This window comes from Catharus ustulatus, chromosome 8, assembly GCF_009819885.2.
Source record: "Catharus ustulatus isolate bCatUst1 chromosome 8, bCatUst1.pri.v2, whole genome shotgun sequence".
Classification (NCBI taxonomy): Eukaryota; Metazoa; Chordata; class Aves; order Passeriformes; family Turdidae; genus Catharus; species Catharus ustulatus.
The window spans coordinates 4502783-4520526 of NC_046228.1; the positions used below are offsets into that span (position 1 = coordinate 4502783).

General features: G+C 41.5%; 2 protein-coding genes across 5 annotated transcripts in view; both read right to left on the minus strand.

The window, feature by feature from the left end:
• Positions 1-581: 581 nt before the first annotated feature.
• On the minus strand, positions 582-3500 carry LOC116999197 (CD59 glycoprotein-like). Its single transcript, XM_033065542.2, has 3 exons — positions 2609-3500; positions 1661-1777; positions 582-1117 (listed from the first exon to the last, which is right to left on the minus strand). Exons 1-3 carry the CDS (start codon positions 2661-2663, stop codon positions 915-917), a joined length of 375 nt encoding a protein of 124 aa, XP_032921433.1. The 5' UTR covers positions 2664-3500; the 3' UTR covers positions 582-914.
• A 103-nt stretch (positions 3501-3603) lies between these two features.
• TACC2 (transforming acidic coiled-coil containing protein 2) overlaps positions 3604-17744 on the minus strand; it is a 113270-nt gene continuing 99129 nt past the window's right edge. For all 4 annotated transcript variants that reach the window (XM_033065537.2, XM_033065541.2, XM_033065540.2 and 1 more), the window contains 7 exons: positions 15776-15919; positions 15320-15396; positions 11207-11250; positions 5898-6058; positions 5460-5566; positions 4543-4663; positions 3604-3823 (listed from right to left, as the gene is read on the minus strand). In XM_033065537.2, coding sequence (XP_032921428.1) covers positions 3758-3823; positions 4543-4663; positions 5460-5566; positions 5898-6058; positions 11207-11250; positions 15320-15396; positions 15776-15919 — 720 coding nt within the window. In that variant the 3' untranslated portion in view covers positions 3604-3757. The remainder of the gene's footprint in view (positions 3824-4542; positions 4664-5459; positions 5567-5897; positions 6059-11206; positions 11251-15319; positions 15397-15775; positions 15920-17744) is intronic.

Here is a 17744-nt window from a genome sequence, read left to right on the forward strand (position 1 = left end):
AAGGGGAGATATGTATAGATATATACACTCTTACTCCCAAAACCTGCAATTTTGGACAGTGAAAAATTATCTGAAACCTCAAGAAGAATTATAAACTCAAGTTATAATTTGCCTACAAGACAGGGATTAATCACTTGTTTTTAAAACCAGCAGGAGAGATAGATTGAGCCAATCTTTGGATGGAGTACCAGTTCAAAAACAACTTCCAAACTCTTATTCTTGCTTCTTCTAATGCTGTGGTAAGATTCTCAAAGGATCAGAAAAGAGAAGCCTGGAAGATGTTTTTTCCCATGGAAATACACACAAGCACAGGACCACAGAATGGTTTGGGTTGGAAAGGACCTTAAAGACCATCCAGTTCCAGCCCCCCTGCCAGGAACATATCCTATACAATATTCCTCCATGCATCATTCTCCTCATGGCCTTCTCTTACCAGTTTGTATTAATATTAAATCATCTGCATTTCGAGTTTCCTGGCTTTGTCCAGTACATCAATGCTCTCTGAAAGATTAAATTGCTTGCTAGAATTTTCAGTCACTTTGTGCTTGAAAATTTTAGATTGCTTTTGAACGTCTGCCAACAGCATTTGGCAGACATTTGCCCTTTACCTTACTACCAGGCTACCTGCAGCAAAGATTCCTCCTTATCTAAATTGCAGGGAAATGTTATGTATTCGCACAATCAACCCCTCAGGATAAACAACAGGGCAGCATTTCTTACACAGAGATCAAGACCTATTTAGCAGATGAAACAATTTTTATCTAAACATCTGTCAGGTCTTCCTACAGCTTTTTTCCTAGTGAGATACATGGTACATGGAGCATGATTAGGAGATATTATCATCCTTTGCTAAGAAGGCAGAGTTGTTGCTTCAGGATACTCTTATTTTTTTATTTTTTTTTCTCTTTTTCCCCTCATGTCAGCTTCAACAAGGGGTGCCAGAGCAGTGTGAAGATGAGGAGGAAGTAGCTGCTGGAGCTGGTGACCCTGGGAGCCAGGCTCTTGGCGTTGCAGTTGTTGGAGTAGCAGCAGTGGACGCTCACTCCGGGTGCCCTCGACCCGTCCCTCCTGGCGCGCTCGCAGAAGGACCTGAACGAGCAGGACTTCATGATGCCACCTGCAACAGAGCCACAGTGAGCCCAGAGGGGCTGCAAAAGGCCACCTGCTCCCACCTGCACCCCCTCAGCACCAGCACTGAGCAAGCCTTGGGTTTGGCTGATCTTCACAAGGAAATGAATATGATCACTACACACAGCAGCACACCAACAGGCTCCCACTTACATAACTCGGATTTTTCTCAGAGGCAACTGGTGCACTTAAATGTCTTTGGATGTGCCCAAGTGCAGAGGCTCTTCAGCTTCTTTTCCATCTTAATGTCCAGCTAAGTCACTTAAGTAAGAAGTGGGCAACACTTAAAATGCCTCTTTCCAGCTTTCACAAAGACTGGGTGCAACCCATCGCAGCACACCAAAAAATCATTCCCAGCGGGATTTTGTGTCAGCAAAACTAGGACTGAGATTTATTAATGGGCTTTATTTTGAGAGGAGACATTTACTTTCAGTTTTCTCCTTAACTTACTATGCACTCCTCTCTTCCCAACACTGATTATCTCTTTCTTTTGTGACAAATGTAAGGAGTCTGACACATTTGTGACACTTACTTGCTTGTCCTCTAATGACTGCACAGGCATCTGCATGGCCTGGGCACTGCTGACTTCCTTGTCTGTTGCAGTCATCATCACTAGAACCTACACAGGTGTAACACTGCAGTGCTTCACCTGTGAGGGAGAAGAGACCACTCAGAGTTTACAAGAAGTATTTAAAAATATCAAATTTTCTAATAAGGTTTCCAGCACACATGAAAAAAAAAATTGCAAGAAAGTTTTGGAAAATCCAGAGAGTCTGCAAATCTTAACAAATCCACAGAATCTGCAAATCTTTTTTTAGGAACAGCTCAGATGATGATTAAAAAACACAATAATAAAAAAATCAACCAATTATTTAGTTGTTATAATCTGCAGTTAAAATAATACAAGAAACATTAGATGTTCTGAACTGCATCCACATCTTCTTGTAATGTTTTCAGAGCAGAGCCAGCAAGTTGTTTTTTTCCCCCTCCATCATGATATTTGGTCAACAGTACCATGAAAAAGCACATTGCATACACATAAAATCTAACAATGATCCAAATTTCCTTTTCTCCTAAATATCAATTCAGCTGGAAAGCACAACAGTGTATCTTGAGTTTTGCTCTTGTTTAAACATTACAGCCATACCTCAATGCTCTTCCTTTTCCTTGCCTCAAGCTACACTGATTTCACTACACTACACTATTTTCAAAGGCAAGCATGAATTTGAAAGATATTTAAAATACCACACTTGAAGCTTGCAGAGAAACTCCACCCTTGCTATCAGTGGGGACATTTCCATCTGTTAGCACACATATTTATCTTTACAGAGGTGCAGTTCTGTGCTGCTGAGCACACACAAAAAATGACCTGAAACCAACCCAACCCAGGAGAGGAGCCCAGAACACCAAAGAGGCTCAGCCATGCCTGAGGTATGAAAACAAGTGAAGTAAAAAAGGAAAGAAAAAGGAGTTGACTTACTTTTGAGGACAAAAATGGAGCTGACAAGAACCAGGCTGAAGACTGTCCACATCATGGAGATCCAAGAGATGCACCATTAGCCAGAGAAAGCAGTTTGTTTGCTATTAGAGCCTTAATGCTTCTCCTACATCCCTAATCCTGTGCAGAGGATAACTTACAGGATAAAGAGGTGTTGGAGAGTGCTACTTATCGAGCTTGTTCCGGCCGCACCTCTGATCACACCAGCCTCATCTCCACCAGCCCTGCAGGCAAATTCTTCCAGGAGCAGGAAATGTATTCACCTTCCAGTGCCAGACATGCTTAAAAACCATCCTGTCACCACATGCCACAGCCTCCGACTCCTCCAACAGCCTCATTGCATTTGCCCATGGGATTTGCTGGATCAGGGTCAGAGCATTAAATATTTTGGAGGATTAAGCCTATGCTTGAGACTTGAGTGGTCCAAATCCAACACTTACACATATATATATATATTTAGAGAGACAGTAAGATATAGACCTAGATATGTGCACATAAGCAGCAGACTCTTGTGACCCACAAAGTGTTCCAGGCAGTGACCCATGAAGTGCTTTCTGTGGAGGAATTAATTCCCAAGAGCATCTGGTGCTCAAATAAGTAAGTGAAGGACACAAAACAGAGCCATACTTATCTTCAACTTTCAACGAAAAAAATTTATTTACAATAGAGAATTTAATTTGTGACATGCATTTTCCTTTTTTTTCTTTTTTTTTAATTTTTATTTTACAAATCAGCAAATGCAGATAAAGTTTACATTCCTTAAGGCAAGAGTCCCCATGCAAGTAATACATGTTTATATTAAATCCAAAAGACATCCAACATGGGAACTCATGTACAAAGGGAAGGCTAGGATCAGCAATTTGTAATTTCTTAGAGAACTTGACAATCTCCCTGATACAGGAACTTTGAGATCAACTTGCTATGAATTATACTATGAAAATGCAAACAATAGCAAGAAATTCTGATAGTCATCTTAGTACTGCATACAATTAAATCAACTTTATTTAGAAAGAAAATACAGTAGTGCATACGAAAAAGTGAAAATATAACCTGTCCACATAAATGTATGGACATCAGTGTGCCAATGGTCATATTGCACTCAATATTGAAGTCCAGAAATTTGGTTAAAAGTTAGCTTTTCCCCATTTTGGCAATCAGTTCATCACAAATCTTTGTTAATTCTTCAATCTCTTTATTCTGGAAAATAAAAGATGAAGTATTATGAAAAGGATTGCTGCATTAAGATGAGTGCTTTTAAAAATTTTAATACTATATAACTAGTGGGAGAGGTGTGGAAAATTAATTTTTCTCCAATGCTGACAACAGGAGATCTATACATATAGATATATGTACATATATAGTACAACTAAGTGATCATATTCATGGTACAGTTAACAAATCCTTCCTTTTTTTCCAAATTCAGCTCCTCCACTTTTAATAAATCAAATTTAGCAGCAAAGCATACAGCTTCATACCAGTCATTCCCAGCACACCACAATAATACATAGTGGAAATTTGTTTCTAGGCTGCACTTTTCTATTTTTTCCATTATTTTCCCCCTGCCTTGCAGAGCTGCAAGAAAGGACGAGCTGTTCTGTGCCAAAGCAAGCTGCCTTGGCTGAGCTGGAGAACACAGAGATATAAATAGGCATTTCCTACAGACACTTTGGAATTAGCATTGGAATTACAGCTAGCACTAAAAAGGGAAACAGAACCTGAGAGAAAAGCCAAAGCAAGGTCTGAAATCTAAGAACTGAGGCAAACCAGAGGAGCCAGCCCCAAACACTTGGGCTCAAATCAAACCTGGGTCCAGCTGGTGCACACTGGGGTTTTGCCTTAAAATTTGGGGAGTTCTGCTGTCCCCTGGGCCAGTGAGCTGCAGGGCAATCCTGAGGGAGAGCAGATTCCTGGTTTACCTTTTGTTCCAGTGTTCTCTCCAAGGCATCCACTTTGAGCTGCTCCTTCCGAAGGCTGGCCTGGTACGCTGCCTGCTCCTGCTGGGCCTTGCCCCTCACTTGTGCAATTTCAGCATTGGCTCTGCATAAATCACAAGGTTTGGTCACAGCAGGTTGTCTACAGGGAAGGGCAGAGGGTGCCCAACACTTTAACAAATGGGGGATGAGGGCAGGGCTGCCTTCTGCACATTGTGAGTAAATTCTAACACTTGGAGACTTCACAACTCCCTCTCTTGCTCAGCAGGGCCTGCAGGGTCTTTTCTTAGTGCCTGTGCTCTCCCTTCATGCTTCTCTCAGGTATCTCTGCTGGGTCACAAATATGACTCAGGCAGAAGTGTTTTATGGCAGTTCCCAAACCTGATCTCCAGTTCAGGGGACTGTACTGTGAGTCCTGAACATGACTCCTAGAAATGCTTAATTGGTCATTACATCACAATCTAGAAAAAAGAAACTGGTGAATGGTTTCCTTCTTGATCCTCCCATGAAATTACATCAAACAAACACAAAGACATTAGCTAAATACAGAAACTTAAGGTGTTCTGTATGGTCAGGAGCTGAAAGAAACACCAGCACATTGCAGAAATTCTCATTATTGCATTTCTTTCCACCCTCTATGACAGAGCAGACTGTGCTTTTGCATATTGCAGGAGCAGTTTGGGATTGAGGTCCAGCCATGGGAATCCTCCTGCAGCATGAACTCCTGAAAAAATATGTGTACAATCCATGCACCAGCCCTGGAAGTGTCCAAAGCCTTGCTGGACAGGGCTTGGGGCAACCTGGCATAGTGGAAAGTGTCCCTGCCCATGGCAGGGGGTGAACAAGAAGGTTTTAAGATCCTTTCCAACCCAAAGCATCCTGTGAATCCCTGACTCAATTACCTGTCCAGTTTTTCCTCAGCGTGAATTTTGAGTGCCTGATACCTCTGCTCTTCCTTCTTTACTCGTGACAAATATTCCTGTGCACATTTCTTCAACACTTCTTCATTCTTAAAAGAGAAGATGACATCAAATTTAATCCAAGAGGTTAAAATGCAGAACAGGCAGTTGTCTGTGGGAGTCAAAGGGCTGCAGTCCAACAGTGACACCCCACAGAGGCCACCTGAAGGAGAATATTACACCATGCAAAGAGCTTTACAATTTTTCTGTTTGCATTTGATTGCTGGCTGCAATCCTTTACCTGAGGATTATGGTTTGTCATGCAGGACATCAGAATTAGCTGGAAACACAAGTCCTGCCTTCTGCTGAGCAGCACAGCACGTTCTGGTACACAGAATCTGCTCAGCTCTGCTCTTTAAAGGAGATGCTAACGTGACTCACCTTCCGAAATCCTTCCAGCACTTCTTTCATCTTCTCGTATCTCCTGAAAAGATCTGCCAGGGATTTCTCCACTGAGTTCAGATCGGCCAGAGCTTGCTCCTTCTCCACTATGAGCTGCTGAACAGTGTGGTGGGAGACAGATTTCTCTCTCTGTTCATCCTCTGAAAGAAGAGAGGGGTAGGGAATAGAGATTTTCAGAAGGGTAACAGGAGTAAGTCCATTCATTTCACTATCATCTACAGTTTCTACTACACTCTGCCCTATTTGTGCATTAGTAACTTCACAGGATCCAGAAAAGTCAGATTTCTATACAGACAAAAGCCTGTTTTGGAAAACAGCTGCTAAATACAGTGACATTTAAATATTTTGATGTTGGGGGAAAATGTGAATGTATCTCTGTACTGATGATTTCTTCACTCTGAACTTGGGTGTTCCCATGAAAAGGCAGGTGTTGGATTTTCCCTGTTTGTCTGAAGATGCACCAGCTAAAGGAAAGGACATTTATGCACATTCCTAGCACTGACCACAAATTATTTGCCATTGCTGATAAATGCCTGTCATCTCCTGGCATTTTCTAATCCTGCACAAACAAGGCACTTTGTTCAGTGGAATTCAGCTCCAATTCTTCCCTTGGAAAAGCAGTGTTTTATCAGCTCCCAGGATTACTAGAACAAGTGGCAGAAAGGAAATCTAACAGTAGACAGACTTCCTAATTGTAAAAAAACTGCAAAAAACATCTGCCAAGCTCCTCCTGTATATAGTTAAATTTGAGCCAGGGATGGTGGGAAAAACTTAATACAAATCCATATGGAGGAGGAATTTTCAAGGGAATTTACCTTATAATAAAAGTTGGAATATCCACATAACACTGGAAGAAAAGGTTTGCCATTGTCTTCCAAATGCTGCATTATTTCCTTCACATCCTAAACTATGATTCTTTTGTCCATGTTTTAAGGGCTACTTTGAATGATAGTGGAGGGAAAACCCACCCACAAAACACAGCAGTTTTATATTACCATGTTCCTTGGTTTGTGATAGAAACTAAGGTAAAAAGTTCTTCAGTGGAAAAAGCATGGGGCATTTCATAATGTACAGCTTTTCAGCTGGGGCTTTAGATCTGGAAACTAAAGAACTAAACAAGTTTGCATTTTATTTGACTAGAAGATTTAATCTAAATCACTTATAGTGTTGTTCAGCTCCAAAATGCCAAAGCTGATACTGTCAGTTCCCAAACTGAGATTAATCTCTTCCTTTTCCACATTCCATCCATAAAATACAAACTTTTGCTGGTCTGACCAAGGCCAGAGCAGGGATGATGCCACGCTGTGCATCAGCTCCTGGGCTCCTCTGCTCACCCCTGGCAGCACCTGGCTGGGGCAGAGGCTGCCCTGAGCTTCTTTTGCTCTGTGTGACACAGAAGATCAAAAGAATCAGAGAAGTTCTCAGGACCTGCTTGTAACACCTTTATTTTACTGGTGAACAAACACCTTTGACATGGCAGAGAAGCCCAGAGTCCTGTAATATAACATCACTTGGATGTATTTAATACTTTATTAAAAATAAACATTCCTTTCTATTTTGTTTTTTTAGAGACACCCTGTATTCCTCTGTAACATCAAAATTAATGTTTTCTCAATTAAAACAAATAAACATTTGTTGTCTTTTGTTTATTTTTCTAAACCTCAGAGGCTGTCTCCTTGTGTTGCAGCACTAGATTTGTTTAATCATGCTAGAGATTCCACCCTGCCTAAATAACTCCTAACCCCTTCCTGGCAGGATCCTGTTCTCTGGCAACACTTGTGTCACTGCAGCTCCAGGCAGGGCAAGAGATCCCTTCACACGATCATCCAAAATACTTTAATGTATTTAATGTCACATCCCTACTTCTTGTGAGACCTTTGTCTGAGGTGTTTTAGCAACTTCCTTATTTGTTTCCAGGGTCACCAGGAAGTTAATAAATCATGTCACACTCCCTCACAACTACTGAGCTCCTCTTCCTCCCAGCACATCTCCTCTCTGCTCAGCTGGATCAGTTCCTCCAACACCCAATCCCCAGCACCATTTAAACTCACTCATGGGAAACGGGCAAATGCTACAGAATCACAGGAGGGTTTGGGTTGGAAGGTACTTAAAGCTCATTTAGTTCCACCACCCTGCCATGGGCAGGGACACCTCCCACCTGACCACGCTGCTCTAAGACCTGTCCAAGAGCTCCCAAATCAAAGTGGTTAAATACAACAAAATGCAGAAACTTGGCTGGAGGGGGACTAGAGTTTTACATGGTATTTTCATAAAATGATAGAATGGTTTGGGTTGGAAGAGACCTTCTATTTTCTAAGACTATGATGTAGTTTCAATAAAATGTGCTGGTAATAGTCTGCCAGTCAAATCTTAGATAAGCAGTTACACATCCTTGATTCTAAATGTGTTTACCAGGTTATGTGATCAAAATATTTGAATTAAATGACTTCCATGTCTGCAACAGACCCTGCCCAGGGCTCAACAACAAAAACAGCAGTATGCTCAGGACTAACACTATCCAAACTGACAGAATCAGAGCAGCACCACGGCAGATCCGCTTTCAGGCTCAGCTCACTACTACTCACATGACTTAATGGGAATGCAGCAAACAGAGAACAAAAGCAAAAGAAACTAAAGATGCAAAATGCTGGTGTGAAAGTTGGTGAAAAGCTTTACTTACCAGGCTTGCCTGTTTTGTTTTTGCAAGCAAATAGCAAGAAGCAACGAAAACGGAAGCAAAATAGAAAAATCGGGAATTGTTAGGAAAGCAGCAAATAAGTAATGCAACAACCTGTAATGCACAAAGCATAATATCTGTTTGTTTTCCACAAGGAGAATTTCATAATGTATTCAGATGGAAAGAATAAGGATACATTTTTTAACAGGAAAAAAAAAAACCAAACCAACATTAGAAAGCTGTCAGTGAAAAGGAACTGGAAAGCCTGGTCTTTCCTCTCCCCCACTCCTCAGTGTCAACTAAAATGTCTTAGGGGTTGAGGCAAGTGTAAGGAAAAAAAGGAAAAAAAAGATAAAGCACTAGTAAAAAATATGCCAAGTGACACTAAACAGGGATCTCCACACTGACAGCTTGCAAGCTCTGGCTGCAGAGAGTGTGGAATGAAGTAACCTAAGTTGGGTGATTTTGGGTTTCATATATGTATGGCAGCAAATATTAAACCTTGCACAGCCCTTGGAATCAAAGGCAATCACTGTGTGCAATGCAATTTTTCAGTGCCTTTAGAAGCAAACACAGGCAGTCATATAGTGTTAATATGGGATATTTCCAGTATTTATTATGCACACACCAGCCTACAAAAAGCTCAGCAGGACCTATCAACCTCACTGCATACTCATCAAAGGGACTGCTGGAATTGGTTTATGTGCAGTGCCCTTCTAACAGGGCTGAATAAATAGTTCACAAGGGTTAAATGATAACAGGAACAGCACAGGCACTTCTTTTGTTAAGATGCCTATTTGCTTTAGCAGTGAGGCATCGCTGGGATAACAGGTCACTGAAGTACATGCACATAACAAACACACACACATTTTCCTCCACATGTGGCATTGGGATGAGTGAATTCCTTAATCGGAAGGGACAGCAGTTTACAAGAAATGGTATGACAAAGTGGGACAATTAGATCCAAAATTTACATTAAATGCAGGGAGAAACCTCACATTTAACGTTTTACCATGCTGTAGGATTTGCATACTGCTCTAATTAACACAGAAAGGAGGTTTTCTGTGTTGCTGTTGTTGGTTCAGTTCCTTCACAAATGGACAGCAAATTAAATTACTTACAGCCATAGCCCTTAAAAACTCACCACAGAGCATCTGAGAGGCTCTGCTACTCTAAATCTGAAGATTGCAGGTCTATTTACTCATAGTCAACAGCCTAATACTTATTTAACTTTCATTTCTTTGCAACAAGAGGAAATGGCAATGGTAGAATGTACCACGTACACCAAGGCTGTGCCTCTGCCTCAGAACTCCTATTCTGTTGCCCTGCAGTCTCAAAATTTCATTTCTCAAAAATAGAATATGAATTTATTTGTTGTTAACTGTATGGATAGCTTGGGAAAAAGGGACAGGTCCCTTGTGTGTCCATAGCACTGGCAGGTTCAGGGTGGAAGCCACACCAGGGAATGCTTACTGCAAACCAAAGTGAAATAAGTTCTTTGCATACTCTGGTCACTCCCACTTGAACATCTGCATGATGACAATGACAGACACCATGTCAGAAGGCAGCACCCTGGCTCAGCTGTACATTCAAAAGGCAATAGAGGTATAACACCAGAGAGAATGGAGCCTGGCATATTATTAGTGTTTATTATTCATTAATATATGTATTTCATTAATTACTTAATTTATCATAGTTGCCTTCCTCATAAAACTGATTTGTAGGTCCACTTTATCCTTCACTTGAAAGGAGGCTGGGATGTCCCCTAATGGCCAAGAAATCCAGAAGGCAGCAAAAGCACCAGACACTGGTGCCCTTCTGTGCAACTCTGCTCTTGGGGATCTCAAAATTCCACTGAGCCATTTGCCTTTCTGGGAAACAGTTCAGGCTGAAGCAGTACAAGGCAGCACAAGCCACTGGTGCTTTCTATAGCCAGACTAATAAAAAGAGCTTTAGAAATCTTACAGGAGGCTTTAAAATCACATCCCAGGGGCCAGACCTCCTGCAGCAAGGAACCACACGAGCCCTGCAACCTTTGGGTTTGAAGTGCTACTGAGAGTAGACTTTTTTATCTGTGGGACATGCTGTTTTAGCAAAGGTGTTTTTTAATTACTGAGAGGCAAAATTTGTCATAATTTAGACTTAAAAGGAGAGCCCTGTGCCAGTAAATAACTGTGGGGGGGAGGTGGATTGGGCACTTGTAACCTCCCAACTGGGATTGGAGTTAATCTTGGTTTTGGTCTGATCGATGCACTTAGAGTAGATAATCCCTGTTGTTGTGAAGAGCTAAGTTTGTATCTGCCATTAAACAGCTGTGAACTGAAGCCTAAGGGGTTTTTAGGTCACTGCAAGTCTCTCCTGGAGAAATCCATGAATTTGAACCTGTTTCCTACAGGCCAGTTTGCTCTGCTGCAGAAGGGAAAGCCCTGAGCTTTCTGTGTTACCTGAACTGCCCGGGGGCTGCTGGCTGTGAAACAAGGCCCTGACTTTTCCTTTTCTCGTGTCCTCAGATGCATTCACAATTCCCTGCAGCATCAGCAGATGCAGCCAGCATCAAAATGAAGCCCACAGGCTCCAACCAGGGAGCATCTTTCACAGTAGGAACACCTACCTATCATCTGAGCAATCGTCTTCTCATACTCCGAAACTATTTTTCTGTAAGAGGGGAAAAAAAAAAGAAGAAAAACTTTTGGCAATCAACATCATTGCTCATGTTTACTTAGCAAATAACACTACCAGAAAGTGAACTGTGGTGTTTTTAAGAAATACAGAACCCCATCACACTTTTACATATTGTTTATTGCCCAAATGACAACTAAACCTGATAATTTTAACACTGCACCTGATTTTTAACTCTCCATGGAAATAATAAAGGTGAGGGGAGGAAGAAGAGATAGCTTTCAAACAGATTCTGTTTTTTGAAACATCACCCATCATGACTATAAACAGAATCACACTGGCCTAACTCAAAAACTACAAAGAGCCTGATTTTTCCATTACTTTCTCCCCTCTTCACCAAATCTGTTGGATTATTTTTGACATAAACTTTAAGTAAACTTATAATTGGTAGCAAATAAGTCTAACAAGAGTAGTGTTGGCTATCATCCAAAATATATCTCATCTTCTAAATCAATCTTCTCATGATTAAATGATTCACCACCACTTAAAAGAACAAGATCAAAATATTCAACTATGTAGCACAAAATCCATCAAGTCCCATTTCTCAAATCTGTTTTTGAAGCAGAGGTGGTAAAATGCTACTTTTAAGACTGTTTTATTTCATATACTCACGGTAGGCTTTGAATTTCCTTCTTGAAAAGAGGTTAGCCAAAATAAGCAGATTAAATGTGATTTAGAAAGATGATCCATCCCTTCCCAGAGCCAAATAAAGCTAATGAAATGAGACTAGTTTGATCTGTGCTTTGATTCATGAGCCACGCAGGACCGTCTACAAAAAACAAAATTACCCCACACTTCATCTGAAGTGGATATTGGATATTCAAACCAGCACACTGGAGTTGGAGCACACCTCTTTTGAAACCCACTTTCACTTGCTCCATTTTTACAGCTCTGCTGCAGTTGGTGAGGTTACAAAAAGGATGTGGGAAAATCTGGAGATAAAAGTCAGTAAGGAAAGGAGAAGCTTGAAGAGCTCCCAAAAAACTACTACAGCAACTCCAGAACTGCCTCAAATCTGAATCATGGGCAGAGCTCAGAGCCCCAAGGTCAGCAGCATCTCCCTCTCCCTGGTCCTGCAGAGCACTCAGAGAGCAGAGGCTCTGCCCCCAAGCACTAGGATTTTTCCTTTCAACCATAAAAGACACTTTGCAGAGCAAAGGTAACAGCAAGGATTTTGCCCTAAAAGGAAGGGTTTGGTTCCATGTCCAAAGCAGATTACCTCAAAAGCCTGCTGTAAGCAGGGAGGGTTTTAAAGCTTTGTCATATCCTTGTGACACAAGGCACCTTTAGGAAGTTTTATCATCCAAGAAAAGGAAGCCTCAGGGTAAGGAACACAACATTACAACACTGCAGCACTTCCCAGGGAAGAATTTGCTCCAGATTCATGTCAAAGGCCTCTTTCAGTCAAGCAGCCTAAATAATGGTCATTGCAGCTGGGGAGCCAAAGGATGCTGCCACATCACCACTCTTTGGGAGGGCACATCTTAACCCCAGGCTGACACATTACATGGGCTTAAATGTTGGTATTTGAGACACTCAGTCTGCTCACTGACTGCACATTTGTAAGGCATAAAAACACCAGAATCCAGGGCTACAAAGAGTCTCAGAAGTCATCTGCTTGACTGCCCCTACAGAGTCATAATCAATCAGACCTCCAAATGACCATAATTCAATATTTCTTGCCTGCCTCTGGTTAGAATCTTGGATTATGGTACAGCCCACTGTGGTTCATGTCTTTGATAGCTACTGCATTATTAAACCTCATTTTGACTTCTGTTCTCTGGAGTGGAATTTCCTCCAACTGATCTTTTCATGGAAATTTAGATGAATTCAGGATATTCCAGCTACAGTATGCAGGACATGAGCACAAGAGCATTGCTTCTCCTTCTCTGGGAAGTGATGCTTTTGTGCTTGCAACCCTAAATAATCCCTTCACTCCCTGCTTATCATTATGTCATATCTCATTGCTGCATCTCTAATTTACCACACAAGAACTGCTTGAACATTTAACTTCCAAGAGAAATCTTTCTTTGTGCACATATGTGTATTTATCATTTTGTGACAATATTAGCCAGATTTTTTCCTTTCCTCCACGCGTTCCAGGCATGTGCCTGTGGGGAAATCTGGCTTGTTTATTGTAGGGTTTTTTTTTTCAAAACCAGACTTTATGGAGGGTGGAGACACACACAAATTACTGTGTGGAAGATGAAGGTGCAGATCTCCAGTGTGCCAGCTGCTCTGTGTCACCCCTGGCTCTCCCTGCAGAGGGAAAAGGCTGGCAGTGCCCACTGGCAGCCAGCAGACACGTGCACCCCGACACAGAACAGACCAAGCACCACACTGGAGTGTGAGCTGCACACTGAGACATTCCTTACAATCCCTCATTTTGTTCCCTCCTTGTTTTGCTCCCTGGGTTTGACTGCTTGCAGCCACTCCATTCTGTTTCTCCTCATTAAGCATTTCATGGCTACACCAGGGCTTTGTTCCCCATCCCAACAGAGCACAAGGGAGGTGAGAGAACTCAGCTGGGCACTGGGAGGTAGCAAAAAAGAAATAAAGAGGCTGCTCTTGCCTTTTGCAGATGCTTCTCTTAAGATGCTTTGGCTCAGAGCCCTGTGCTGCCACTATTCCAATCTGCCATGTGCAATTCCTGGCATCCATGCAAGCGTTTGTGGAGCTCTGCACTGCAGTTCCCTTCTCCCTCCCTAAGCACAGTTTTCCTGGATATAAGCAATTGCTTATGTAGGTCATCACTAGATACAGAGTTTAGCTTTAAATCACTGAAACTCTTCATTTTGGCTGGTGCTAAAACAGAAGGCATTTTAAAGAAAATTCAGTCTCAGAAGCAATTGTACAAATTATTACTTAAAGGAGGGATGCTAAAATAATCTGACAGTTTCCTTCTATTTATGAGTTGAGAGGGGGGACCATTTTCTCTTGTTTTTGAAGGTAGGAAATCATAAGCTTTAGAGACTCCATGAAGTATTTTATACATTCTCTTTTGCAACTGATGGCTTTCTCAGATTCAGATCACTGAGCAAGCCAAGTTAATTGCTTTGTCCTTCTTATGGTCCTACAAACTGAAAAAAGAAAGCAAAGCTGAACCTTTCAGCTGACTGAATGGGAGGCATCAGTGCTTCTTTGAGCAGCACTACTCACATCACCCACTACAGGGATTTTGTTGTCATCCTTGCAAGTGGTAGGACCTGGGCTGGAAAGGAAGGTCAAACCATGTTCCAGCAGACAGATATTTAATGTAATAGAAGTAGGCTGGCATAGAAATAGAACAGAAACAACCAGAACAATGTGAAAAGCTCCAGGTCCTTCTGTCAGCTCTCAAATGGAACAAGAGAGCAAAAGCCAAGAAACTGTTGCTTAACTAAAATCAACCTTAGTGTGTGCAGTAATTAAAAAACCATCTTAGCTCAAAGAAAAGGATATAGAATCTCCTTAAAAGCCAACATCCATAATCCAGAATGGCTCCTTCACAAAAAAATGCTTTTCTACTGACATTGGTTTGATTTCTATTGTTGAACAACTGTTTACAGTGCTCCTGGAGGCAGCCTGTACTACTCATAACTAACTGCAAACCTGCATATTCTTCCCTACATTCTCTCCTTTTTCCAAGCTAAGCTACTTGTGGAGAGTGAATTAACACTGGCATGTGCATCCCCCTGGCAGCTCTGCAGGCAGCTCATCCAGTCTGCAACAGGAACCTCACTATGCAATCCTAGTGAGAATTCACACACAAATCAGAGGAAATCCTTCCCTGACACTAACCTGCAGTAAAACCTCCCTTACCTCAGGATTCTGAGGGTGGGAATGAGATTAACAACACAGAAGTTTTCAAATGATTACCCTGACCAGCAGTGCCCATCATAGAGAGAAAAGACAAAGTATCAGTTCAGGATTAAGGAATTTAACTTTACCGAAGTCTGAAGTTAAAAAACAATGAAGCAAATTCAGCTAAGCAAAACATTTGTATGAGCATGGTACCCACAGGCTGAGATGAGCCTTTGACAGAGTGATCAAGTTAATAACCCACCTCATTTCCATCACTTCCCTTCTGCTTTCTTCATATTTCTCTTTCCACTCAGATACTTCCCTTTCCTTGGCCACAATCTGAAACAGAAAACAAAGGGAAACAACCCCACTGGATTACACCCATTTTTTCATTGCTATTGCTAGCCACACTAATATGATAAACATAATTGTACTACTATTTCAAGCAGCTTACAATTTTTATATAATTATATAAATTATAAACTACAGCATACATCTGAGGTTTAAGAACATAAAGATGTATTTTTATATCATATCTGCTCTTCACATATGTAAAACAAACAAAACTTTCAGCGTAGCACCTTTTGCTTTAGAGTAGCCTGAGGACGGTTCCAAGAACAGACCAAGTGATCACAGCATAAAGCATTTGGGAGAAAACAGGCCAAGAAGGGAACAATGAGGGACAGGTTTTTCTTTTCCCAAGTTGTGGCACAGTTACCTCTGCTCTGGCGAGCCGGAGGGCAGAGTCCAAGTCCTGCTGGGGGTAGAGCAGAGCCGTGGTGCTCTCCGCGTCCGAGGCGCCGATGCGGGAGTACAGTGCACTTTTGGAGATGGAAACATCTGCTGGGATAGCAGGTTCTCTCTGTGTGTTTGTTTTTTCAAATACAAAGAAACAAACCATTAAATAGGGGTTTAGCTCACGGGTTTTCTGGGTGTGGTGCTAGGACTAGAGTTCTGGGCACCTCTAAATTACAACAGTGGTAACACTGACAAGGAGCTCTGAATTCAGCAGTCATAAAATATACATTTAAGATCCATAAGAAGAACCAGGAGAGTCATATTACCTTTATGGAGAGAAAATAAAGACAGCACATTGCCATCAGTATTTTAAGGTCTTAGAAAATGTATTGCTTTTCACCACAACATCCACAAGAAATGCACATCAGCAGAAGGAATCAGATTTTAAAACAGAAAGCTTAAGGGGAATTTTGCTCCCATAAAAATGAACCAAGAAACCAGAAGCAAGAGGACAGCTCACTTTCTTAGGTCTGGCCTGTCAATACATGGTATCTGTGATAAAGAATATCACATAAAAATGTGACTATGCAGGTGACACTGCTGCCCCATTGGTGCCCACATGCGATTAGTCAGTTAAACGAGGCTTTCTTTTGCAGCTCATGTCAGCAGCCCAGATTAAACAGGGGAGAGCAGCATGTGAAATGAGGAGAGCACAGAACAGGACACTGAGATGCAGGAGATGTCTCACAAACAACTCTGGATGCAAACAACCCAAGCTACAGCACATTAAAATACAAAGGAGATTACAAAGGACAGGTCACAGAACCCAGAACGGTTTCAGCTGGAAGAGATCCTATATCCCATCCAGTGCCACCCCTGCCATGGGCAGGGACACCTTCCATTGTCCCTTGGTGCTCCAAGCCCTCTCCAGCCTGGCCTTGGACACTTCCAGGGATCCAGGGGCAGCCACAGCTGCTCTGGGCACTACCAAGTCCCCACCACAAAGGCTGGACCAGGAGTGGGGAGGAAAGTCAGGTTGATCAATGCCTTTTTCCATCCACTCATGGAAACGGATATTCACATCCTGTTTTCCTGGTGTAGCATCTCCTTGCTGATGAAATGTGAAAAATGTATTTTTCCAGTTTACTTGTTTAACTTTGTGCATAAAACAATGTATTCTGTTCCTTCAAGATCACTAATACTGTACCTAAGCCTTTAGGCTTTATCTGGAATAATTAAGAGTAGTAATCAAGAGTATTTCAATTATTTTTTTTACATAAAAGAGAAAATAATTATTTTCTTCTATTTTACTGTAAAAGAAGGCAGTGTGGTTTTGTTTTACTTGTTTTGTTTGTATTTTTTAAAAGAAAATAGCAGAGTCATGCTCTAGTGACTGAAGCTCAGGAATGTGTAAGGGAGTAGATAATGTCTGGATCAAGGTTCAGTCCTCATTAATTCCAACATCACATATTCTTGTCTCAACACTGGTAAAGGCAATTTTGCCAGATGCTATCCCATAAAACATTCACTTCCTCACAGTTCTTCTCACAGTGCCCTGGATCACAGAAAGCATCTAAAAACCGGTAATCTTGTTGTAATCCCTTGTGAGTTCTCGTATCACACCTGACTGAAGAAGTTGTGTTAAAAATTGTACACAATGCACACAGGACCAGATGTTCTGGATATCACATCTGCAGAGAACATGAAGAAACACTAACAACATTAAAAGACTAAGCCAGAAAATTTAATTAGAGCAAGAATAACCTAAACAGTACTTACAGAACACCTCACTTCATTTACAGGAGACTCTCACTAATTTGCTTGGTATTTTTTGTTTTTAAACTTGGGAATCAATTTACTCTTACTTCTAGGATTCATGGAGCAGGCTGTCCTTTCTCTGTTCTTGCTACCTTTAACATGAACACCTAAAATAAGGATCAATTCCAGCA

Coding starts and splice junctions, on each gene's coding strand:
- LOC116999197 (XM_033065542.2), bottom strand. CDS start 2,663: ATGATGTGGACAGTCTTCAGCCTGGTTCTTGTCAGCTCCATTTTTGTC. Junction 1,778..2,608: donor CTCCATTTTTGTCCTCAAAA/GTAAGTCAACTC, acceptor TCTCCCTCACAG/GTGAAGCACTGCAGTGTTAC. Junction 1,118..1,660: donor AGTCATTAGAGGACAAGCAA/GTAAGTGTCACA, acceptor GCTCTGTTGCAG/GTGGCATCATGAAGTCCTGC.